Source organism: Gopherus flavomarginatus, chromosome 24 (genome assembly GCF_025201925.1).
Source record: "Gopherus flavomarginatus isolate rGopFla2 chromosome 24, rGopFla2.mat.asm, whole genome shotgun sequence".
NCBI classification, from domain to species: Eukaryota; Metazoa; Chordata; order Testudines; family Testudinidae; genus Gopherus; species Gopherus flavomarginatus.
The window spans coordinates 10982008-11007608 of NC_066640.1; the positions used below are offsets into that span (position 1 = coordinate 10982008).

The window sequence follows — 25601 nt, forward strand, 5'->3', positions numbered from 1 at the left end:
CTCTCTCTCTCTCTGTGACGTTCCAAGCGATACCACTTGACGTCTGGCCTCCCAACAAACCAGCCTTCCACCACCAACTTCAACAACAAACCCAACAGCCTAATATTCATTCTGCGGGTCTCCTTCAGCGTTTCCCCCCCTTCTACTTCTTTTTTGAACCAACTGTGATGTATAAACAGCTAAGCAACAGCTACAAACTTAAGCCATTTGCCATCCAGCCTGGAACCTGGAGTGATTCTAAACTGGGACTGGCAGGAGTAAACAGAACTAGGGAGAGAGCTACTCCACATACCAGAGACATGTGTTTAAAGGGTCAGGCAGGGAGCATTATTTTGGCGGAAAAGAGTAAGGAGTGGAGGAAAGGAAAAAGGAAGTAGAAGCTGGCAGCCAGCTCCACGAGGGAGTTTTCTCCCCATCCCTCCTCCTGTCAACTTGGGGGTAGGTTATTGATGAGAGTGGGGGTGGGGGGCAGTGGGGGGATTTGTAACCTCAGACAATCAAGCCTGAAAATATACATTCGGCCAGACACACACAAACACACACACACACACACTGCTCTTCCCGGCACTTCACTGGCTGCTGCGCCGGCACCGCCCACCCCAGCAACATGATTCAACCCTGCACGAAAAAAAAAAAATCTGTATATAGCCAGTGTGAAACTGAGATTTGTAACTCAAAAGGCAACAGGTCAGGCCGGGATCAGGCGCAGATACTTGGAGGGGCAGCCCACGCCTCATCCCGCCTCTGCCCCTCGGAGATCCGCGGGAGCCGCACGCCCCTGGGGCAAAGGAGGGGACTCGGCGGGGGTGGGCAATTGAGGACCCAGCTTTGCAAGTTTGGGGGCTGCCTGGCTGGCTCTTGCTCAGGATGAAGCCCTGGCTGGCGCTGCTCCTGGCTGGGATTTGGTGTCACATCACTGCAGGGGAAGGGGACTCCGTCCAGGGTAAGTGATTCTCACAGGCTGCTCAGGTGCCGCTCTGAACAACAAGCGTGGCACAACGCCGGCCAGACCCCCAAACAACCCGATGCTGCCCCGAAACAAACTGGCCGGCGTGAGGGAAGGGCAGGCGGCTGCAGACGCGTGCTTGTTTGCAGGTGAGCTTGGCAAAGTTAGGGTGGGGGAGGATTAGTCCCCCTCCAAAATAAACCCTTTCCCGTTTGGAGGTTCAGTTTTGCTACTCTGCAGCGCTAAGGTCTCCAGTAGTTCGGAGCCGGTTCTGATCTCAGACCGGACCTTGTCCCGAACGAATCCGGATCCGGATCCGGATCCCAGCCTGCCCCCTCCCCGGATCAGCACCACTGCAAGGCGCACCTTTGGTTGGGGTTTGGTTTCGGATGAACCTCCTAGACGCGCACTCCTCGCCCGGCCCTAACGCGGCCATTCCGCAGAGTGGGGTTCCCCGGGGGGGCTGCAAAGCTACCTGTGCTCCAGGCGGTCTGTCTAGTGCTCTGGCTCAGAGACCTGCAGCTGCTGCTCTGGAGAGCTGGGCTAGCTCCAGGGAGGCTGTTCAGTGTTTCTGCAGCTCGTTTGCACTCGGAGTTTACTAACTTTTAAAACGAATCATCTCTGGGATGGGTTGGTTGCAGCAACTTTGGATCAGGGACATTTGCTGTTGCAAATCAGGTGTCGTCTAGACAACTGCATTCGGGCAGACGGGGGGGGGGGGGGGTTGCCAGACAAACACCCATCCATTTAGCTGCCACATGTTTCTTCCCGTTCCCCAGCTGGGCTTAGGAAGAAATTGCCTCCCTGTGTTTGTGGCACCTTAGAGACTAACACGAAAGCTTATGCTGAAATAAATTTGTTAGTCTCTAAGGTGCCACAAGGACTCCTGTTCTTTTTGTGGATACAGACTAACAAGGCTGCTACTGTGAAACCTCCCTGTGTTGTAATTCAGCAGGTGTCTTAACCTCAGGAGAGCAATCCCCTAATGATCGTCACAAACAGGGGTTCCGGGGGGGGAGGTTGTGATCACTTTCCCCCTTCTCAGATTGCTAAATGGGAAGGGATTTTCTAGCTAGATGGGAGAGAGATACTGTGTGTGTGTGTGTGTGTGTGTGTCCGTCCGTCCGTCCGTCCCAGTATGGGAAAAGTTGAGAACCACTATAAATCTAGCATTATGGTCGTTCACCCCTGGCCACTACTGGAGACTAGCTATTGGTGTCAGGTATCGGGGGTAGCTGTGTTAGTCTGTATCCACAAAAACAACAAGGAGTCCAATGGCACCTTAAAGACTAACAGATTTATTTGAGCATAAGCTTTCATGGGTAAAAAACCCACTTATTCAGCTGCATCATTTTGTGGGGTTTTTTTACCCACGAAAGCTTATGCCCAATAAATCTGTTAGTCTTTAAGGTGCCACCGGACTCCTCGTTGTTTTTGTAGCTATTGGTGTGTTCCACAGAGACATTTCTTCTCACTAGGCTTGCTAAGGGGCCCAATCCTCTGCGGTTCTGAGCATCCTCAGCCCTCCCCCATAGCTCCTCTCCCTGCCCCATTTGGTCCTGTGTGAAGACATAAGGATGAAGTCCTGCTATCATGATCATACTGATATAGACTACAGTGTCATAAAGGCTGTGATTTCATTGTGGAAGGAAGCCTCAAGCAAAGAGATTACGGGCAAATATTAGCCAAGCCCCCTGCTATCTCAGTACACTGCTGCTGGTCTGTTCCACCAAGTTGGTGTTAGTATAAAAGTCTCCTGCTGGGGTCAGTTCCTAAAAAGTGCTGAGTACCCATAGCTCCCACTGAAGTCTACAGGTGCTCCCCTCCCTTCAGGATCAGTCCCTAAGGATTTCAAAAGCAAGAGTATGCATATGCTTCCTGGGGAGCCATAGTGCTGAGTTTTATCCATTTATAAACTAGAAATGGTTTCCAATGCCAGGTTGAAACATTGGGCGTTCAGAATCCAAGCCTGGGAACCGACTGTCCTGCCCATGGGCCTGATTTTCCATTGCCTCATGCAGTCATTTACCCCCGGGCCAAGTGAGTACCAGATACTATCATTCTGTTCTGGTAGCATTTCACGGTCACGTTGCGCCATTGCAAATTGCTGCTGAAGATGGAAGGTAATGGAGAATCAGGCCCCTCGGGTTTATAAAGGGGCACTCTTGAACCCTAGATCCATCTAACTGGAGCATTCCAAAGCCAGGTGGAGAGGTTGCTACTTGTGCCCCTTTTTGTTAAGAACATTGTTAACATAAAATAACACGAAACGTGGGGTTTGCCTATGGAATTTCGCTACTGGCTGTCTACCAGCGAACCTGCCTCAGAGACGCCAGCTAGCTAACAAATCCCTATCTTACGAGAACACTTTAAAGCATCCGCGTTCCCACTGCAGTTTTGCTCAGCCTGTATATAAAGCTCGAATTCTGCCAGGCAGTGGGTTTTTGCTTCTTCCTTGGGTGATAGAGCGAGGTCAATGGCAACCTTACTTCAGAAATGTTTCCAATCACCTTAGCTATGGCATCATCTTAGCATGCTGCAATTATTAATAGATTTCATGCTTGCAGCATCCTTGGCAGGTAGGATTCCTGTTTTACAGACACAGACTTTAATGTGATTTACCCAAGGGCCACAGGGCAGGGCTGGGAATTGAACCTAGATCCCAGCCTCGTGCCTTCGCCACAAGACAAATCTGTGCCATTGCCTGCTCCACAATGTTTTCCCTGATACTTGGTGCACCTCTGAACCTGGTCTAATCTGAATAAAATTACTACAGCTTGCACACTATATGAGATACGGTTGCTGACTGGCAATGGGAGTATAGGCCATTCGGACCCTTACTGAAGTCAAAAGAATTGTTACAAATATCAGGCAAGGTCCAGTTAAATCATGGGGATTAATGCCACATGGGCAGTCCCTGGGTCAAAACCCTGGAGTCCCTAATGAGTTCTTATTCTCATAGAGGAAGGATGATCCGGTGACTATGCACGATCCTGGACTTAGGAGACCTGGATTCAATTCCCTTTCCTCCATTTAACAGCACTTCCCCTACCTCACAGGGATGCTGTGAGCCTAAATGCATCAAAGCTTGTAAGGAGCTCAGGTTCTCCAGCGGTGGAGGCTGGAAAAGTGCCAGAGATGGATTCAGTCCCTGCTGAGGCACACATTAAGGGGTGAAATCCTGGTTCCATTGAAATCAATGGCTCAACTCCTGTTTTCAGCTTTTCACCCTAGGAATCAACAGGAACGTTGCCTGAGTAGGAACCTGGGGAATTAACTTCTTCCCAGGGATTGTAAAACCAAACTTGTGACCACTCCTCCTCGTTAAAGAACCTAGGACAAGAAAACAGGTGTTTGCCCTGAAGTCCAGGCCAAATTGCAGTTCAGAGAGTTGCATCCTGTCTCCCTCCAGTTCTCCCCTGCAGCATGCAATTGGATATGGGATTCTAAGTTGCTTCTTTCTTCCCTGAACTGGTGTGCAGCGTTGTTGGGCGTTGTTAAACAGATTCTGTGCTCCTCCCTAGCTGCATTTCAGCAGTAGCAGAAGTGTTACTTGCGTATAAATTCTCCTGACAGTTAAGTTTACACGGTCCTTTGGGGTTCCTTCAAGTTGAAAGGCACTAGGTGGTATGGTACCTAGGCACAGTTAGAAATGCAAGTTGTTCTATGTAGTAGCAATGGGATTAATGGATGTGTCGGGTTTTTTTAAAAGTAATGATACAGGGTAAATGTTAGTGATACTCTTAAAACAGTTGTTTTTTCTCATAAGGCTGAGGACAACTGACCCCCCTCTTCACTTGCAAATTATTTTGTCAACTAAACTATTCTAAAATAGCCAGATTCCAGAAAACCTTGTTCGGATTGTATCCAAATTCTCCCTTCCACGGTAGCTGAGAACTTTGGATGATATCTGTGTGTCATCTCCCAGCCTACAATGAATTTAAATCCTACTGGAAGGATGACCTTGCTTCACTAAGGAGGCTCCTGGGGAGGGGTTTGGCCCACTTCTAATACTTGTGCTTCTGTTTTTCACTAGCTTTTGGGGCGGTGTGGTGGGAACAGACATTCGTGGAACTGAGATGCTCTGAAATTGGGAGGTTCTTGGGTAATTTAAATTAATTTCCTTGATCTAACCTAAGTTATTTCTAAGGTGCCGGTGTCACTTTAAATACGTATGACTAGTGGAAATGCTGTAGAGAAATGAGTGGGTCAGGATGGAGGTGCATTGAGGTGAGTGGGGAGCCCAGGACTGGAGCAGCAGGAGTGGGGCAGCTGCAGGTTAAGATTGAGGAGGACCCACAGGGAACTGTGTGGGGAGCCCAGCACTGGAACGGCTGGCCGAGTTGCAGCAGAGCTGTGTGGAATGCCGGGATTGGAATTGATGGAGTTGGGTCTGCTGGGGCCAGGATTGGGGAGGACCGACGAAGCTGTGTGTGGGTTGTCTAGGACTGGAACAGCCAGGCAGGCTGCAAGTCAGGAATGAGGAGGCTTGGCAGAGCCATGAGGAGGGGCCAAAGCTCCCCACATTTTGCATCAGAGCTTAGTACCCAGCCAGTTTCTGAGATTTCCCAGCACAGTTTCTGCGGCAGACAATAAGGAATCACATGGGCTGTGGCGTTGGCAAACAGGACTGAAAGAAGAGGTGGCAGACAAGGGCAGAGGCCCAGATCCTCAAAGATAGTTAGGTGGCTGACTCCCATGGGAGTTAGGCACCTAAATACCTTTGGGGATCTGGGCCTCAGCGCCTGCCACTCCCATTTACTTCGATGGGAACTCAGCACCTCTTGGGATTAGGCCCAGAATTAGCATCTGGACTTAGAGATGGGTGAAAAATCATGGATCCAAACACTTTCCAACTTTTTTGAGGGCTGGAGGGGTGAACTTGGATTTCGCTCTGAGCCCCTTATCATGTGCTAAAAAAAATGAGCCAGATCCTCAGCTGGTATAAATCATTGTAACTCTGTTGAATTCAGTGCAGTGATGTGGATTTACACCGGTTGATGGCATACTTTAAAAGCAAACACATTCCTCTCCCTATAATGTCCCAGATACTGAACGTATTGTAACAATCTAATGTAGAGGATTTGATCCTGCAAACACTTCAGACCAAGGTCCCTGTCCTCAGGATCAATGGGACTGCTCAGGATAGTAATTACTACACGCAGTAGTAACAGCAGGATCTGGCTTGCGCTTTTTACTCTCTGTTTACCTTTTACATTGCTCTCAACTTGGACAAGGACAACAGGCTGGTCAGTTTCACCATTTCTGGTCAGTTGCACCAGCAGAATGTTGCAATGTTTGGGTTGCAAATGCTGCAGAGGATGTTTGTTTGCTTAAAAAAAACCCAACATTTTTTATCAAGAGGGGACAAAGATCTTGCTCTGGGCTAACATTGTGACATGCAGATTACATGAGTGAGTCTACACTACAAACCGACTTTGGGGGTGTGGAAAAGTGATGTAGCTATACTGACCTAACCCCTGGTGTAGACAGCACTGTGTCAACATAGCTACCGCCTCTTGGGGTAGTGGAGTCCCTACGCCGATGGGACAAGCTCTTGTAGGTAGTGTCTGCACTAGCACTGCTGCCCCGGCAGCGCTCTACGTGTAGACAAACCCTCGGAGGCTGATTTGACTTATACCAGTGTGAAAATGGCGTGACTCCAGAATAGCTGTCACTGGGGTTCGTTCCAGGTAACAAAGCAGAGTCTAGCCCAATTAATACTATTAACAGATGAATAAGCAGCTCAAGGCCAAATTCCAGGCTCATTGATAACCACGTCATCGCAATGTACAGTTCCGAGGAGGCAGTGTTGTCTAGTGGTTAGATCAGACGTGGGCAAACTATGACCGGTGGGACCATCCAGCCTGGCCCCTGAGCTCCTGGACTGAGAGCCTAGTCCCCGGCCCCTCCCCCACAGCCACGCTGCCGCGTGGACCGCACTCCAGCCCATCACTCCCGCTGGGCAGCGTGGGGACGGGTGTTGGGGCTGCGAGCTACTGCTGCTGATAAGGGGGTGGAGAGCGGGGGATCCTGGGGGGCAGTCAGGGAGGAGAGGGCAGTTGTATGGGGCAGAGGTTCTGAGGAGGCAGTCAGGGGATGGGGAACAGGGAGGGTTGGGAGTGGGAGTCCCAGGGGGCCTGTCAGGGGGCAGGGATGTGGATAGGGGTCAGGAGGGCAGTCAGGAGACAGGAAGCAGGGGGGTGGATAAGGGGGTGGGGATCCTGGGGGGCCATTAGGGGCAGGGGGTCCTGGGAGGGGGTGGTCAGGGGACAAGGGGCAGGGAGGGTTGGATGGGTTGGGTGTTCTGAGGGGGACCGTCAGGGGGTGGGGGCCAGGCTGTTTGGGGAGGCACAGCCTTTCCTGCCCGCCCCTCCATACAGTTGCACAACCCCGATGTGGCCCTCGGGCCAGAAAGTTTGCCCCCCCTGGGTTAGATCAGACATTGGGACTCAGCCTTCTAGTCCTGCCTGTAGGAGACAGTGTGGTCTAGAGGTTAGAGCAGAGGACTAGAAGTCAGGACTCCTGGATTCTGTTTCCTGCTGTGGCATGGCATTTTTATTGACCTTGGGCAAGCTTTGTAGTAGGGCTTGTCTACATGGTATAAGCTAAGGTGTGATTTGAAACCAGTTGTATCGTGGTTACAGTTCCTTGCATGGCCACTAGGATTTGTCTAGTTTTGGAAGTTATTTCGAATAAAGGTGGAATGCGAAGTTAAAGTGGAATAGCCATTTCTGAGTAACTCCGTGTGTGGATGCTCTGTTCTAGAATAAAATGTTCCTGTTTAGCTTAATTCACAAATGGATTAAGCTAAACCAGAATAAGACACTCTGAACGAGAGCGTCCACATATGGAGTTGCTCAGGAATCGTTGTTCTAGAATAGCTGCATGTGGAAACAAAGATATAAAGTACCTTTTGGGGGGTTAGTTTATTGTGCTAAACTGAAAAAAGCCACTCATGCTGGAATAAGAATGTCCACAGGGGGCATTATACCCATGTAGACAACCCATTAAATCACTCCATGCCTCAGTTTCCCCATCAGAGGCGTGATCCTCACTCATCCCCCAGGGGGCGCTGTGAGGATTAACTCATTAATATGTGTGCAGTGCTATTTACAAAGGACCACGTCAGTGTTCGGGGCTGAATCCTGCTCTGGGTTACACCCTCTGTGATGCCTTTAACATGGGTAAGATTAAGAGCAGAAATCCAAAGTTTGTATGCAAAGAAACACTGTGCTGGCACGAGGAGTGACAGCCCCTGTCCATGGCCAATGGGGGTGGGGAGGTGAGGATGGAGGGGGTATACTCCAAATGTTAGGATGCCCCAAGGTCATCTCTGGGTTTACGCTTGGCTGCAGCATTGTGAGATCGGGAGCAAAGGAGTGGGGCCCAGCAGTTAGTCACACAGAATGATCAGAACTCCCTGAGTTTGTTCAGGATTGACCCTGCATGAGGCCAGGGTGGTAGAAACCCTCCTGAATGAGACAGCGGGCTCCCTCTTCCCATTGTTTCTGCTCAGACACCCCACCCGTCTAGACTAGTGACCAGGGGCGAGAAGGGGAGACTAGGAACCTTCTGTTCCTCAGTTAGGGGCCTGGTGTCCTGCACTTTTAATCAGGGAGGGTCCAGACACAGAGCCTGTTATTATCTCCTCCTCTATACAACAGCGAAGGCTGGACTGCAGTGAGAAATCTTCCCTCGGGAGCTTCCAACTGCCCAGGGCAAAGAGCTACAGCAACCCAACCAGAAGTCAGGTTAATTGCTGGCTGGGGAAGCTCAGAGCAGACTCTGATCTCAGCGTGCACTGGGGTGACTCCCCAAGTAACTCCACTGGTTACCGGAGAGTCACTCCAGATTTACGCCGGCACATCTGAGGGCGGAAACTAGCCCCCACATCTTTAGCCGTTTAACAAACCCCAAATCAAGCTAATGAGAAAACAAACCAACCAGCGTCAGCAGCGGCCGGTTTACAAGGAAGGAAATGGCAAAGAAATCACTCACAAAAGAGAGAGAGAAAAAAGAAACGATTCGCTCATGAGATTAAGAAACAAACAGGCTTTTGACTCAGTGAGCTCAGATGCCAGTGGCCTGGCTGTGTCCCAAGGGGCTGTCTGCAGCGCCCAATGGTCAAGACATGGCTGCATACTACAAGGATTGATCCTAATTGCCAAACCACTCATGGTCCCACACGGCTGCTCCACCGCTGCAGCCGGTAGTTTTGCAGTGCTGCACACTGGACACAGGGCAGTACTCTCCATAGCTTAGCCCAGCCTGGGGTCATGGCATCAGGGCATCCGTGGGGTGTTTTAGGCCAGGGAAATTCATTGTGCTGCCAGTAAGGTGCAAGGTCTTTTCAGCCTGTTCTAGTCTTGCTTGAATCCTCTGTGGTTGTTTTTTTTTGAATGGGGGGCTGTAAACGGTGAAAACCTAAGAAAGGGGGAAGTAACGAGGGGGGGCTCAGAATCTCCAGAGCTAAATGTCCCTGGACACTTGGAGGGAGGCTTGAAATCTAATCCCAGATCGAAACCTCTTTTTGCACATCCACTGTTAGGATTTAATTGCGATTGAATTGCAAGCCTCGTGCTGTTCAGTGCCTTGCTTAAAGCCCCAGATCCTGGATTCATGTGAATAAGAGAGAATCTTTACTTTCATTAAGAAAAAAAAAAGATTCTAGCCCTTCTGGTTACTGAGAAAAGCTTGAAAACGTGACCCACTGGAGGCTACGATACGGGAAGGCAAATGAAAAGCATTCCAAAGTTGCTATTTTTGAAAAGTCGCATGGTTTTTAAGCCAATCTGATGGAATTTTGGGGCCCAACTCATGACTTTTGAATGCGTGGAGTTGACAGAACTGCAAATTTCTTTCAATTTTGGGGTCTTTGCTGTCTGGAGCTCAGGACTATAGCTTGGGCCCCATCTGTAGAACTAGATTCATGAGTATCCAGCCCTACAGATGAAAATGAAGAAGTTTGGGAACTGCCACTTTAGGTTCTTGGTGCTGCTCTCTTTAACAACTACCCCGTGTCCATTTTCCAGAGTCTAATGCCAGAGATAGGTGAATGTCAGTCAGGTCTGGCTCAGAGAAGGCACTAGAAGGGGGTGAGGGGAAAGAGAGAGACAGCCTGTCTCAAACACAGCAATTTGCAGACCGTTTGCCATTTGCAGACCATGCTACTCAGGACCCCCTGCATTTCCCAAGCCAGGCACAATGCATGCACCTGCACAGATGTCTGTGTCCACCTGTGCAAAGCCCAGGCATATTGGGCAACTGCATATGCCATAGCAGACTGACACACATTTTGCAAATCCAGCCCTAAATATTAATTTATTCCCACCCGAGGTTGAGTTCTGTTGTGTCTCTGAAGGGAGGCGACAGCCAGCTTGTGAACCTCAAGTATCTAGAAGCACCAGTAGGTGGGGAACTGCTTCTCACATATTATGCACTGTTTTAGCAGTGCAAAGGCTTTGCGCGGGCTCTCTGTCCAGGGAATAGCTTTACCCAATAAACGCATCTTAAGGACACAGCCTCCCAAGTGTGGTTCTCATGGTCTGCTTTCTCCTGGCAGGCGGGATCTGTTGGCTGCAGCAGGGCAAGGAAGCAAAATGCACCATGATCCTAAAGGCCGACGTGACCTGGGAGGAATGCTGCGGCAATAGCAACGTTGACGTCGCTTGGTCCAACTATACCCAGCCAGGGAACAAGATCAGCCTCTTGGGGTTCCTTGGGCTGGTGCCGTGCCACCCTTGCAAAGGTAGATGTGCTTGCTGACAATACAGCCACCTCGCTGTCCTTACGTCGACAAAGTGCCCGAGGAAGCCAAGCCTGCCTAGGGGTTGGAGGCCCAAGCCTGTTGTGTTTTATTATAAATACCACATAGTGTTATGCGAGCATCTAGAGACACAGTACGTCTACACTGCAAAAAAACACCCTGTGGCAGCAAGTCTTTGAGCCCGGGTTAACTGACTCAGGCTTGTGCTACAGGGCTAAAAATAGCAGTGTAAACGTTCCCCCCCGGGCCTTGAGACCCTCTCCCCTCGCTGGGTCCTGGGCTCCGAGTGAACTGACCTGGACTCAGAGACCCGCTGACGTGGGTGGGTGTTTGGGTGTTTTGCAATGCGGAGATAACCACAAAGGCCTGGTCTACACTTAAAAATTAGCTCAACCCAGCTACATGGCTCAGGGCAGTGAAAAACACCAGGCCTTGTGCTGTGTGGTTAGGTCAAGCTAACACCTGGTGTAGACGTGGCTAAGTCAACGGACGAATTATCACATCAACCTAGCCCAGGGGTTGGCAACCTCTGGCACGCTGCTCACCAGGCTAAGCACCCTGGCGGGCCGGGCCAGTTTGTTTACCTGCCGCGTCGGCAGGTTCGGCCAATGGTGGCGCCCACTGGCCGCGGTTCGCCGTCCCAGGCCAATGAGGGGGGTGGGAAGCCGCAGCCAGCACATCCCTTGGCCCACACCGCTTCCCGCAGCCCCCATTGGCCTGGGACGGTGAACCGCAGCCAGTGGGAGCCGCAGTCCACCAAACCTGCTGACGCGGCAGGTAAACCAACTGGCCCGGCCCGCCAGGGTGCTTAGCCTGGCGAGCCGTGTTGCCAGAGATTGCCGACCCCTGACCTAGCCACTGCCTCTTGGAGAGATGGATTAACTACCTGGATAGAAAAACCCCTTCCGTCAACATAGGATGTGTCTGTGCTGTGGTGCTTTAGCTGCAGCAATACTGAGTGAGACTGTCCCTGTCCCAAAGATATTCGCTTAAATAGAGCAGGTAAAGGATGGGAGGTGAAACAAGGGAAATGATTTGCCCAGAGTGACATGGCAGGGCAGAGGCCGAGCTCGGACAAGAACACAGGTGTCCTGAGTCCCAGGCTGTTGTCATAGCTACTAGATCACAAACAGCCACTAGGAGCAGAGGTTTTGGGTTCACATTTAAAATGGCATCAGCTCCGGCGTCGCCCTTGGGGGAGTTTGGTCCTGCAAAGCAGAAATCTCCAGCCATTGTCTGTTCTTGCAGCATTTCCACCATCTTGGCCTGGTAGCTTAGGAGACCGGCCACAGCGGACCTAGACAAACAGGCCTCTTTTTGGGTTGGGCTCTGACATGGAACCAGCAGAGTTGGTTCTGAGCTAAGTCACTGCCGTGTCTGGCACGCGGTTGTTCACACCAGCGCAGAGGGGTGTAAACGGAACCCTCGTGGAATGGGGAAGCCATTTGTGCCCACTTTGCACTGGTGTAAGTGATGACGTGGGCTGCTAGGCCCAAAGTGTGTGACCTTGTTTCTCCCGGCTCCTGCATGTGGGGAGGGACGACCTGGAGTTCCTTCCCCCTGTTGTGGCCCATGGTTATACGTTCCATCAGGATTAGGAGGTGCGGGGGGATATTCCCTGCCTTGCCACTCCCAGCCAAATCCTAGAGCAACAGGAGCGGGTAGCAGGGCACGAGCAGCAAGATCACCAGCTGGAGGCAAGAGCCCAAGGGGGCGAAGTTGGCATCATGCCCTCAGGATCCTGGGTGACACCGAGAACTGGAACGGCCCCTGACGTCGATCAGAATAACCCCAGGCGTGCACTGTGTTACAGCTGCCTCTGGGCTGCCCCATGTTCCAGAGGAGCCTTGCGTGTCCATGATGTGCACTGCGGAGACCCCTGCTCCCACTGCTGGCCCCGCCCCCTGCATGGGGGCTTGCAAGGGGGCAGCGTAGGACAATTGACTGCTGCCCCACACTGTGCAATTCCTCCCAGTCCTGTTGGAACGCAGTTCCAGCCCTGGACACCGCTGCTGGGGCAGGGAGGAGCAGAGATCCGAAGGCGCTAAGCCAGCTTGCGGTGGCTCATTCCCGGGGAAATAACAGTTTCCTCTTGCCAGATCCTCCCTTTCCAGCTGCCGGCCGCAGATTTCCCCGAGGGGGAATGTTTATTTATTTATTTATTTACAGCTCTCCCCTTTCAACATCTCCAAATGTCTTTATAGAACGAGCTAGTTCAAAAAATTGAAACACTCCAGTTTGTGCGTTCCAAGCCCTCCAGATGTTTCGGAGCAAGCCAGAGGCACGGATCCTCGCGTCACACTTGCACGGCCACGTGAGGACAGGCCAGAAGACCTGCTGACCGCAGTAGTAAGGGAGTGGGTTGGAAAGGTCGCGTGGTTCATTGAGTCATTTGTTTTACAAAGGCCATTAAGGAACAGCCTTCCCCCGCCTTTATGCACCCCTCTCCTGCCTGAACACAGACACTGCTGCCTCCCTGCCCTTAATTCAGCCTTGGAGAGGTCTCCAGAAGGGGAATGACATGATGGGTAGTAAGAGAGGTTGGAGGCAAAACTGAAACTGCCCTCCTGGTCCTTGATTCCTTATAGAGACCAGGCTTCAGGATTCAGACTTGAAACTTCCTCCAGTTCAAGATTCTGAGGATCAGGTCTGCTTCTGATGTCTGACGTCGCTGAGTGTCAGGCAGCACTGGGAGGGAACGGAGGTAGAGGCCCTGATTTAATGGGCATTGAGGGAAGTCAGCACCTTGCAGAGTCAGCCTCCAGGTCAATGATTACTGTTCACTGCACCTCAGCCTACACCGCGAGACTGAGACTGAGATTGTGCCAGGCACACCGCAGAGCAAGAGCCAGCCCTTCCCCCAGAGATCTTACAATTGACATGCACAAGGCAGGCATAGGAAAGATTATTCTCCCAATTTTGCAGCGGAGGAACTGAGGCACAGAGAGATGTGGGGCCCAGGAGCTTTGGCAACCTGGCTGCTTCTGAGCCCTTCTGAAAACTCTAAGCAACTTGCTAAAGGTCACATGATGAATCAGTGGCTGAGCCAGAAATTAAACCCAGCTCTCCTGCATCACAGGCTGAGACCTTAGCCACAGGACCAGCCTTCCTCATTCACCCCGTCCAGGAGGAGGTAACAGAGCTCCTTGATCTGCTCAGCTTCTGCTTACATTTAGCTCTGCTGCTATAGCCAGGCACTGATCTGCTGCACGGAGTTTATCAGAGCCTCAGGATCCCAGAGACGAGAGGATCCCAAAGCAAGAGGAGGAACAAACCCCACACTGCAGAAACCCCCATAAAGTCCAGTCTGATCCTGCCCATTCCCCAGCGTGCCGGAAAGGAACCTCCCCCAGAGCTAGCCGATGAGCAGGAGGCCTTGGAAAAGGGCAGGAGGGATGACCTATATCTGTGATCCAGCTCCTGGCTCTGCTCCAGGAGAAACTGTGTCTCTCTGCCTCTAGTACAGTGTCTCCCCCTGCTCTGCAGCCAGGTCAGCTGGAGAGTGGCAGAAAGGTCCTGGCAGCACCCCCAGGGCTCCTGAATGGAGGAAGGTGCCAGGTTTCCATGCCAGAGGCAGGTTATGTTCCGTTTGGAGCATTCTGGGTCCATTGAACTGAACCTCAGTCGGGGCACCGCAGAGCTAACCTGGGCAAGGGGTTGAGGCTGCTGGGAATGGAGCAGTGGCAACTGCCGCCACCCCCCTCCAGGCTCATGCTTTATCTGTCTAGCAGCCCTCCCCACTGCAACGCCCGGTGCAGAAAGAGCCCTGCGTGTGCTGGACTTGCCCAGCCCGGCTCGCCAAAGGGCGTGGCCTGTTTGGAGCGTGGCCCACGTCAGGCGAGTTCAGCCGAGGCTCGTCCATGTGAAAGAGCTGCTTCCCCACAGGAGCTAGCCTCACATAGCTCATTCACTCAGCCTCTGCAGATCTAGGGACTCTGACTCACAGGACAGGCCCTGTTCCAGTCAATGGCTACTGCTTGGATATGGAGCTCCAGGGGCAAACAGGAAAAGCAGCTGGTCCCCTGCCAGGGGATTTCCCCCCTGCAAAATGGGGACAAACTCCTGGGGGAATTCCACCTTCCTCCCTATGCGATCTTCCAGAGAAACTGCACCACACCATGTCCCACGGTCAATCCCTTCCCCTTACTGAATGGGGTCACTTCCTTCTCCCCCGCCAAGCTCCTGGGGTAACATTCCCCAAGCCCCTCGCCTCCCACTTCAGTGAAGGAATAGCTCCACAGGGGGAGGATTCTCTAGGTCCAAAGAGACACATTGCAAATAATACCCTGGTGGGCGTCTATGTTCCTCTGATGCAAAGGGGGCAGGAAAGCTGACCCCGCGGCCGACAGGCTAGAGAAGATGCCGAGGGCACTGGGGAAGGGAGTGGTCCTGCAAAGCCGGGGCAATGGGTCCGAGTCACACTTGTGGAACATGGCATAAACACTCCCACTGGAGCAACCTGATTTCCCACCCACCCCCGCCACACACCTCCAACCTCTGGAGACGTGATAACTGGCCTCTCATAGGAGCCAATGTCGTCTCCCCCCCAGCTCGCACTGCTCACTCCCCAAATGTCTCCCGGGTTCAGGGGAAATTCCGTAGCTTGCCGCACATGAGTTCAACGGCCCCGTTGAACCCGCGCAGACTGTTTTTGCTAGGAGGCGACCCAGTGCGACAATGCAGCCATCTGTTTCTTCCTCCCCTGCCCGTAGGGAAAGAGGCGTCCCAGACAGATTTCCCCCCTCGCTGTTGCCCATTCTCGTTTTCCAGTCACGGAGGCCTGGAGTGAAACAGGGCTGGGTATTGTTTGGGAAAGAGAACTTGTTGATCACACAGCCGCATGCACAGGCTGGGCTTTCTGGAGGGTGCTGTGCACGACAGGGCAGGATTCTCTGTTGCATGAGAGAAAGAAATGTCTCAAAAAAAAAAATCAGCTGGCAGTTGAACACAGGGGCCAGCCCCTCGACTGCTGTAAGCCAGTCTGACTCCGCTGATGAATGGAGCGACTTTTCTAGCTGCAGATCTGCTCTGCCATTAGGGTTGCCAAGTGTCTGGATTTTGACCAGAATGCCTGGTCGAAAAGGTACCCTGGCGGTTCCGACCAGCACTGCCGGCTGGGCCGTTAAAAGTCTGGTTGGTGGCACAGCGGGGTTAAGGCAGGCGCCATGTCTACCACGGCTCTGTGCGGCTCCCGGAAGCAGCAGCATGTCCCCCCTCCGGCTCCTACGTGTGGAGACAGCCAGAGGGTTCCGCATGCTGCCCCAGCCCCAAGCGCCGGCTCCACGGCTCCCATTGGGCAGGGACCGGCCATTATGGGGCTGAGTGGCTCAGGACTTTGTGTCATTACCCTGTAGTTGCACAGGTACTAGCAGGATTGAGGTGAGGCAGGGTAAAGCCCGGGCTACCGGGCATGGTCTGAAACTGAACACTTCATCAAGGGAGTTCTGCGTCCGGATGGAGGACAAATTGCATTCAAGCTGGAGGGAACAGCCCCTCGTCTAGACAAAGCCCGGGGAGCTCTCCACATCCAATCCCCCAGGGCTGACCCCAGAGAGAACCAGTAGCTGTTACCATCCGTTTGTGTAACGAGTTGGGCGGGTCTTGGGGGTGGTGGTTCCTAGGAGACGGGCCCGCACGCCCTAAAAGCCAGCACGGTAGCGAGCACTCTCGATGGTGGCCCTAGCAGAGTCCAAGGACTGAGCAGGCCACGGTGCTGTATCCTCTCCCCCCCAAGTCTCTGGCCCCGCTGGAGGCTGTTAATAGCAGCTGGCGTATAAAGAACAACATAGAAGGAGCCTTTGACAGGGCTCAGCAAGAGGTGTCATTGGTCTGTTCGAACTCAGGACCAATACCGCATTGTCTGGAGCGCCCCCTACTGGCACCGTCACTGTGGACCCTCTGTTTAGATATGCGCAGCCAGCTCTCGTTGGTGGAGCACTCTCGTAACGGGAGGTGCCGTGGGAAAGCTTCGGCTGCTTGCGCCTGTCCTGCGATTAAAGAAAGGATTTCAGTCCCTATGGGCGTTAAGGGGTTAATTCATCTTGCCTCACGCCAAGGGGCTGGTGAGCAAGTTTTGAACCACAGCTGGTTCTTGGTCCGCTCCTGTGTCTCTGGGTCCCCTTGCTGCCTTCGATCCCTCTGCAGAGGGAGAGGACGCGCCCCGGTGCAAACCGAGTGGGGACTCCCTTGTGCTAACGCCTCTTTCCTTTCCCCCCAGAGACCTGCGAGGGGGTGGAGTGCGGCCCTGGCAAAGTCTGCAAGATGAAACACGGCCGTCCCCACTGCGCCTGCGCCCCGGATTGCTCCAGCCTGCCCAGGAAGCTGCAAGTGTGCGGCTCGGATGGCTACACCTACCGCGACGAGTGCGAGCTGCTGACAGCTAAGTGCAGAGACCACCCCGACCTGGAAGTGATGTACCAGGGCAAATGCAAAAGTACGTCGGGCCCCCCTTTCTCTTCCCGTGTCCTGGCCCTCTCCCTGCACGCGACGGGCAGCTTTAGTGGAACTATCCTAAAAACCCCCAAAGCGAGTGTGTTTCAAGTTCCCTTGGTAATTGGAGGAAATGGTGCTCAATCATTTCAGATTGTCCTTGCTTCTCCGATGCTGCCAAGCTGGATGTTCTCACGGGTCACCCTTTCCACCGAGCGCAGCTTCCCCAGTAGCTGGCACTTGCAGCCCTACCACATTCAAGGCTTGGTACCAGCATTCCCCCGCTCCTCATGTCTGGCATCTCTGAGGCAGTTTTAGACTCCTGCCCCCTGGAGATGACTTTGCAGCGATTCCCCTACTGAGGTACCCATGGCGTATCCCTCTAGCATGGGAGATTTCTATACCGGGCTAGGAGCCTGGGGCCGTTCCCCTGGCATGCCCGCTGTGCAGCCTGCAGCAGAAATGGGAATTCGCTGTAGAAGGGCAGGGTCCTATTTAGAGTTGGTTGATAGTGGGTGGAAACCCATGACCCTCAATGGTGCCGCACGCATTTATGCCTGGTCAGAGTTGGCCCCCTCAATGCAAGAGTGGAGCTGGGAGGAAAGCTCTGGATGGCAGCGTGTGGTTCACTGGCACATGGGCTGGCAGGCTGGAGCTGGGTTTGACCTACAGGCTCTTCCCCCACTTCTTACCTCTTGCCTCTGAGCCAGAAGCTTTAGGGTCCGAGAGAGCCCCCTGCCATGACTCATGCTCCAAGCCAAGGCCCGAAAGGGGGTTGCCCTGTTTGAGGCACGGTCTTCCAGCTGAGCTGTTAAGTTGAGGCCCCTCCTGACCATGTTCCGGGGCCATTGAGAGAGAGAGGTTAATCCATCCCTCGGGATCTCCAAACTCTTTCCAATCTGGAGACACGTGAATCCCCTCGGCCATGCCCAGGCTGAGACGTGGCAGCTGGTTCCAGGGCTGAGCGGGCCCCACTCAGCAGATCCCTGCTGCTCCGTTTGGATCATCCCTGCACCCCGGCCAGCGTTCACTTTCCATAGCCCAGTTTCCAATTCCAAGGGCTGTGGTGGGAGCACAGGCTCCTGTCTCTCTGCAAGGCCAATCAGGTGCTCTGGGGGTCTAGGAGCAGAGCTGGGCCAGAGAGATGGAGTTCAAATCTGGGCTTCTCTAAGGGCTAGGGTGACCAGGCAGCAAGTGTGAAAAATCGGGATTGGGGGGGGGTTAATAGCACCTTTAGAAGACAAAACCCCAAATATTGGGACTGTCCCTATAAAATTGGCACATCTGGTCACCCTACTAAGGGCCAAGGTGGGGCCAATCTATTATCTGGTTCGGGCCTAGCTCCAGTTTTATTGTATGTCTTTTCATGGGTTATTTTAACGTGACAGGGGGCCCAGTATGAGAGATCTGTCTTTCTCCCGGCTGTTTCTGTCCCTAGGTGGAAATGCCGCGAGGAGAGCAGATGTTGCATTATTTCATCCTTCTAAATAACAATACCAAGCTCCTATCTCGCACTTTTCGCCAGTAGAGCTTCAGACTCTTTACAAAGGAGGCCAGTGTCATGATAACCCATGGGGCAACTGAGGCACAGGGCAGTGAAATGACTTGCCCACAGTCACCCAACAGGTCATTGGCGGAATAGAACTGAGAAATCCTGATTCCCCGTCCAGTGCTCTGTCCACTGGGCAACACTGTCTCCCATGTCCCCTGAGGCTAGAGCCTCAGCTGTTCTTCCCCCGTTGGTCTAGCCCTGGTGCAGTGCCATCCATGCCAGCAATGCCAGCCCTGAGCAGGATGAGACTCCTCACTGTAAAACCCCCAGCCCTAGGTCTGCATTAGTGATCCTGCTTCGGCTGCTTGCCTGAGCAAAGCTGCGTTGGGGCCAGGACTTAGGGAGGACAATGTGTAGCACTGGCTGGGACCTGAGCCAGCGAGAACCAGGGCGTCTGCCTGTGTCCAGCAGCTGGGATAAATGTAGCAAATTTATGAGTAAGAACCAGAATCTTCTAATACTAAATAGCCCGATTCTGCCACTCTCTTTGCATGGCAAGTCCCCAGGGGAGGGCCTTGTTTAGCAAGGTACCACTCAGCATGGGTACCGGTGGCAGCATCGAACCCTGAAGTCTTTGAGCTTTTGATGAAGAACCTGTTGAAAGTCACTCCCTGCTTCTGATCTCGTTTACACTGGTATAATTCTCCTGGCTTGCCTGGGTTTTCCTCTGATGTACATTGGTGTAAGTGAGATGAGGGTTAGGCCCCCTGTGTCTAACTCACCCTGTTGCATCTAAGAGTTGTAGGGAGTCTCTGGGTATGTCTCCACTGCATTGTAAACCTGGATCTGGGGGACCCGGCTTTGTGGACTTGGTGTTTCCAAGTCTGCGTTTGAGCGTCCCACTGCATTGTAAACCTGAGTTTACATTTGCTGGACCAGAGTCTCACAGCTGTGCTAATGCGACCATACTGCACTATGCAGCTGCGTCCACACTGCAAAATGACAGCGCTTGACCCAGCCTCCTCCCAGAGTCCTGGGACCCAAGTCCTGAGTGCTTGCTGACCCTTTGTGTGTGGACAGAAGTGGGGCTTGGGCTCAAACCTGGATCAGAGCCTGGGCTTAGTGTGCAGTGTAGACACACCCTCTGAGAAGTGCATAACCTCATGTACCAGAGGGCAGATTCTCAGCTGCTGCAAACTGCCATAAATAGAACAATGACAATTTACATCAGTTGTGGATGTGGCCCCGTATGTACTAAGCTGACAAGGCTCAACGGAAGCTGAGGAGTGAAGGTGATAAATGGAGGGTGTTACTTTTATTCATTAGGTAACCTGAACCATCCCAAAGAAATTTGCAACCTGATCTACTGCTGTGGGGGTTACTTTATCCATCACTGAAATGCAGCCACCTCTGGGTGATAAGTGGCAGATGTTTAACAGTGCACAGCAACATATATCCTAATTTTTCTCCAAATTGCAATAGGAAGTGTATGACTCTAAAGGCTTTTGCAATCGCAGCAGCATAAAACACTGCCCTTCTCCTTCGTAAGGGATCTTCCTTCGGCAATAACTACACAAGGAATTTTTAAGCCCAATGGGATTTTTAAGCCCTATGTACTCACTGAAATACGATGCCCGATATTGAATGCGCTGTATATTCTACACTGGAGTAGCATCTTCTGATGCTTAAACAGCCCTGGATTTAATGGTGGTTTTACATACATCACCGACGAAAGAACCGCGGCCCATAACATGTCACTTAGATGCATCCAGCTATTGTTTTAAAAAAAAACAGACCAGAAAAATATCCCAAACCTGCCAAGGTCTGGCAGCTTTATTATGCCTATTATTTTTGCCAGCCCCCTCTCTGAAATTCCTTCCTGTCGAAATCATCTTAAAAGCCAAATCTGGGGAACTGGGCTGTCGAGTCACCGCCTGATCCAGCTTCAAAAAGAGCTGAAGTTTTAAACCCCTGTGAAAGAGTGTTTATAATCTCCAGTAAGTGATGACGCACGCCTGCCATGGAATGCCCCTGTCTGCTGGCGTATGTGAGCGTATGTGTGTACACAGCAGAGATGGGACGCAGGCGGGCTGTCAGAGCAGAAATCAGCCGTTGCTCCATGTGTTCTGGCTAGCTTAGCGTGCAGGTTAGCACTCTTGTGACTGCTCAGTGGGTCGAGAACCCAGCAGTTTGCCAGTTCCATTTGGTTCTGGCTGGGCGGTGCCTAGGGATGGTAAAGCCACAATTTGCTTCTTGTTTTAATTTGGAGTGAATTAGTACCCAGGTCAAGGGACCCTGGCATTAGGTACAGTGCAGACAGGGGCATCCCATACACAGTGCACCTCTATTCTGACTTCCAGCACCTGTGCTGGTCTAAGCCGGGGTCCCAGTGTTGCTCTGTTCTGCTGTTGCACCTAAATTCTGGCCTGCATATCCCTCTGCCCTCTTCTGAGCACAGACCATCAGTCTGGCAGTGGTGAGGGGCCAAAGGAAGGGTCACTGGTTTACATCAGCTGGAGAAGTGTGCAAGTGTCATGCCGGGGGCAGATGAGACCATGAGATTCATTGCTCTTATGATCCGATTTGCTCCTGTACCCAGATCTACAGAGGCACAAACAAGTAGCCATCAGATGCACAGCGCCGTCTAAAACCACATTGGCGTCTTCCTTCTGCTGGTGAAGAGAAGCAAATGTTTGCCAGTAGCCAAATATCTGGATTTGTGCTGAATAAAAGCAGGGAAGCCCAATTTCCAGGGAAACTTGTTGCTAAATCCTGCTCCCCGTTACCTCAACGTAGAGCTGGAGAAACCTCACTGAAACCAGTGGGGTTATTCCGGAGTTAATCTGGTGAAACCGAGAGCAGTATTTGGTCCACAATGATCCTTTGAACGCTGCCCCCTGTAGGAAAGCAGCTCTAGAATTTCCTGTTGCTGGAGTTTGAACCTCACGCACACGTGCTCTGACCAAGCTCACTCTCCGGCTTGCGACTGCTTCCCTTAGAGTCCTGCTCCAGCGTGGTGTGCCCCGGGACCCACACCTGCGTCGTGGACCAGACGGGCAGTGCCCACTGTGTGATGTGCAGGACGGCCCCCTGCCCTGATCCCTCCACCCTGGACCACACTCTCTGCGGCAACAACAACGTCACCTACCCGTCTGCCTGCCATCTACGGCGGGCAACCTGCTTCTTGGGCAGATCTATTGGAGTCCGGCACTACGGAAGCTGCTTAGGTATGTTTCACTTCTTGACCTGGAGAACGTTCACCTGGGTATGGTGGATGGGGATGTGGTTCAGAGTTGGCTGGTAGGTCCCCCCCACACACACACACAATCAGACCTTGTGTAAAGATGTGTTGAGAAACAACACAGACAACACTTGTAGGGGGCTTTTGAGAGTGGAGAGGGATTCCCCAGGCTGACAGCTCTGTCCTCTCTGTCCCGTGCCCTCTAATTTTAGTGCCTCCATTTGCGAGAGTCCAATTTCTGCTTCTGACTGTTACCGCTCAGCTTCAAGAGATGGGGCGTCATTTTCAATGGCACCGGCCGCTCACTATTCTAACTGAGGTCAATGGGGGCGGTCCGAGCTCAGCTCCTCTGGGAATTCAGGCCCTAAGATTGTCAAGGGAGCTCAGCTCCCAATTAGGCCTTGGGAAAAGGGGGCCGGATTCTCAGATGGGCTCCTGGCGTTGGGTGCTGAGCATTAGGGAAAATCCATTCCTCGTTCTGGGGCCTGAAGGAGGGGTAGAGTGAGCTCTTCTGAAAAATCTGGCCCTTTTTCTGGATGCTGAGTGCTTGGGAGTGTGACCTTTGGGGGATTAGAAGTGGAACCCCCAGGCTCAGGCACCCCAGATTATCCGGGCTACTTTAGATGGTGTGGCCGCACTGTAAACAACTCGCTGAAGGTCATCTGCTGAGCCTGGAGAAGAGCTGGGACTAGATCCCAGGTGCTCAGATTCTCCAATCTAGAGACCTGCCCGCTGGGGACTGGTCTTAGAACTGTCCCAAGAGCAGAGTGATGACTTTTGACCACTCTTGCGATGGGCCACGTTACACCAGCGACCTGGAGATGAAATGGCCCAGTCCCGGTCCCCTGAGCCCTCCAGACTGTAGTGTTTAATATTTCCCTGCAGCTCATTTTCTTTTATGGCTCCATTTACAGCTGTGGCCAAGTTCCCCCTCGGTGTGGGTGATGCTGAAGAAAACTATGTGTGAAATACTCCTTCTTTGCCAAGAGGCCGAACCCAGGAGACGGGCATTATGTGTATATTGTACAAACCATATACCTGATATTTATTGAGATGAAAGATTCTTATTTATATCTGTTTATGTTATGCAGACGCATAGGGCCTGATTCTCATTACTCCGTTCCTGCGTTTGGGGCACGAGAGGGAGATTAGGGTGGCTTTAAACCACTTTTCTGCTCCGCATAGTCATGGGTGGTTCAGAGCCTGGTGTAAGTTAGAGCAGCCTCTGGGCTGCCCTAACTTATGCTCTGCTCCCCATAGGAGGAAGTGGCTAGCCATAGCACAGGGTACTCCAACCATGTCTTCAGTCTGTCCTCGGGCTGTGAGCAGGACTATTGTACAATCTTTACAGCAGCTCTACACTGACTGGGCAGGCCCCCATGTGCAGGAGGATTCTCTGGGGGCCATTTCCACCTTTCTTAATGCCCCTTTATGCTGCCAGAGGGCCTTAGTGTCCCTGAGAATTGGGCCCACGCTGTATACTAGCCCCAAGACAGCACTCTCGGACGTATTTATTGTTTTGTTTTAATTCTTGGTGCCCCCATCTGCAGAAGTTCCTGGACCTGTCCAGCGGGAATCTGAGGTTGAGCCTTCCCCTGAGAGACTTTCTGTCCTAGGGGCTCAGCTGTGGGGATGAACAGCTCCCGACGGCAGGAAACTCAGTTCAAAGCTGTGGTGGTTGCATCTTTTGTTTTCCTGATCTTGTCCAATCCAGCTCCCCATGTAATAAGCAATGTCAGTGAGGACGCAGAGGTAACGCAACCTCGCACACTGCCCTCAAGGCCGGGTTTCACACAATGGGCAAGGGGGGCAAACTTTTTGCCATTATAACGCCATGCCCCTGGGTGGCTCATTGGCAGCAGGAATAGAACCTGAGACCTCTGGAGCTAAAAGCATCAGCTCTGGTAGCCAGTGCTGTGACAGGCTCATTGACCTCTAGCTGCAGACTGCTCCCTACTAGACAGGAACAATGTGCCACATGAGTGGGTTACACCAGCCCAGATCATTGCAACCGCAAAGGGCTCCAGTCTGGATTCAGAGCCAAATTTACCCAGAATTCAGTGGTGTTGGTCTCTGGGGTCTTCGTTCAGGCCCATCTTGGTAATACCTGGGGTACATTTTTTCATTGTCCTGCACCTTTGCGTAGGGCGACCAGACAGCAAGTGTGAAAAATCGGGACAGGGGTGGGAGGTAATAGGAGCCTATATAAGAAAAAGACCCAAAAATCGGGACTGTCCCTATAAAATCGGGACATCTGGTCACCCTGCCTTTGCGGAGCCACTGATGCTGGTGCAAAGTAAGTATGCATGGCAGCACTTTGCACTCATTCGGAGGCTGTGAGACAAGGCATCTGAGACCAGGGCCCCTAGGGGATGTGCGTTGAAGAGACAGGCAGGCAGCTTTGGTCCTGACTCTGACCTCTCCTAACATCATTACAAACCTGATCCCGCCTACATCAGCTTTGCCCCGGCTTTAGGGGAGTCGCTCTGATTGACAGCGGTGTAAGTGAGAGGAGAACCTGGCCCAGTGCCTTTTGGGTTTTAAATATCATTCTGGGGTTTTCAAATCAGTCCCTCGATAGTTAACCCCCCGGTCGCCATCAGGCCCATGCTGAAAGGCCACTGCTAGCTACAGCGCGTGCTGCAGGTTGACTGCAAACTCTGTTTCCAGACTGGCCCCCTTCCCCCAGCTGCTGACACTGAGCACCAGTGCTGGGGCCCAAATGGAGGAGGAATCCCAAAGACAGTCGCTCACTAGAAAGTGAGGAGGGCAGGCGGGAAGGGAGGGGATGAGTGCTTGGCAAATAGGGAAGCGTTGCGAGACGAAGGTTGGCTGCGTGGTCAAGCCCTGAGGCTCAGGAGATCTGGGTTTAATTCCCAGCCCTGCCACAGCTTCTGTGTGTGACTTTGGGGTCCCTGTGCCCCAGTTCCACACCTGTAAAAATGGGGGCAGTAGTTCTTCTGTTGTCTGTCTAGTCCAGTTAGCCTCTCCTCCAACCTCCTGCTGCTCTCTCCCCCTATGTGTATTAACAGCGCTCAGCCCACAGGGGTCCTGATGGCACCAGGAGTCTCTAGTTGCTATTACATTGGGTTGGCCTGTGGTGTCCTGGAAGTGGTGCCTGGCTCCTTTGTGACCCACCCCAGCTGCCCCCTCTCCAACAGGTTGATACCCTCTGGATCCTCAGCTCAGCTTCCTCCAATCACATCCCCGGTATTTATTTTTCACATCCCCGGCGACATCGTGTGTGTTGTGACCTGTGTAAATAGCGTATCGTCTCCAACACCACGCGGCTTGGAAACAGTTGCCTTTATATTATTATATAGATTAAAAAATCCCCTCTTGTCTATTTTTGTATGGTTGTGTCCCCATCCTTTATGTATGCCATATAACATGTATGTTTCCTATTCCATATTGTTTGGGGGCATTTTACTGCTATGTTACATTTTGGGTTATAATTAAAAGGAATAAAACCAGTTCCATGTTGTTCTTTTCTTTTAGTAATTTCTAAAGTGGAGTCCGTGCCCAGATTCACAGAGCTAAGGCCAGAAGGGGCCATTCTGATGAACTAGTCTAGTCTGGCTGCTTGCATACCACAGGGCAGAGAATTGCAACCAGTGATTCCTGCAGCAAGACCGGTAATTTGTGGTCGAGCTGGAGTATATGCTTAAGAAAGAGACATTTAATTTAATTGAAAGATGGCGAACGCTCAACGATTCCAGTGAGT

General features: G+C 52.3%; 1 protein-coding gene across 1 annotated transcript; it reads left to right on the forward strand.

The window, feature by feature from the left end:
- The first annotated feature begins 725 nt into the window (after positions 1–725).
- On the forward strand, positions 726–25291 carry FSTL3 (follistatin like 3). Its single transcript, XM_050934163.1, has 5 exons — positions 726–943; positions 10512–10697; positions 16933–17148; positions 21636–21863; positions 22792–25291. Exons 1-5 carry the CDS (start codon positions 868–870, stop codon positions 22842–22844), a joined length of 759 nt encoding a protein of 252 aa, XP_050790120.1. The 5' UTR covers positions 726–867; the 3' UTR covers positions 22845–25291.
- Positions 25292–25601: the final 310 nt, after the last annotated feature.

Coding starts and splice junctions, on each gene's coding strand:
- FSTL3 (XM_050934163.1), top strand. CDS start 868: ATGAAGCCCTGGCTGGCGCTGCTCCTGGCTGGGATTTGGTGTCACATC. Junction 10,698..16,932: donor GCCGTGCCACCCTTGCAAAG/GTAGATGTGCTT, acceptor CTTTCCCCCCAG/AGACCTGCGAGGGGGTGGAG. Junction 21,864..22,791: donor GCACTACGGAAGCTGCTTAG/GTATGTTTCACT, acceptor CTCCATTTACAG/CTGTGGCCAAGTTCCCCCTC.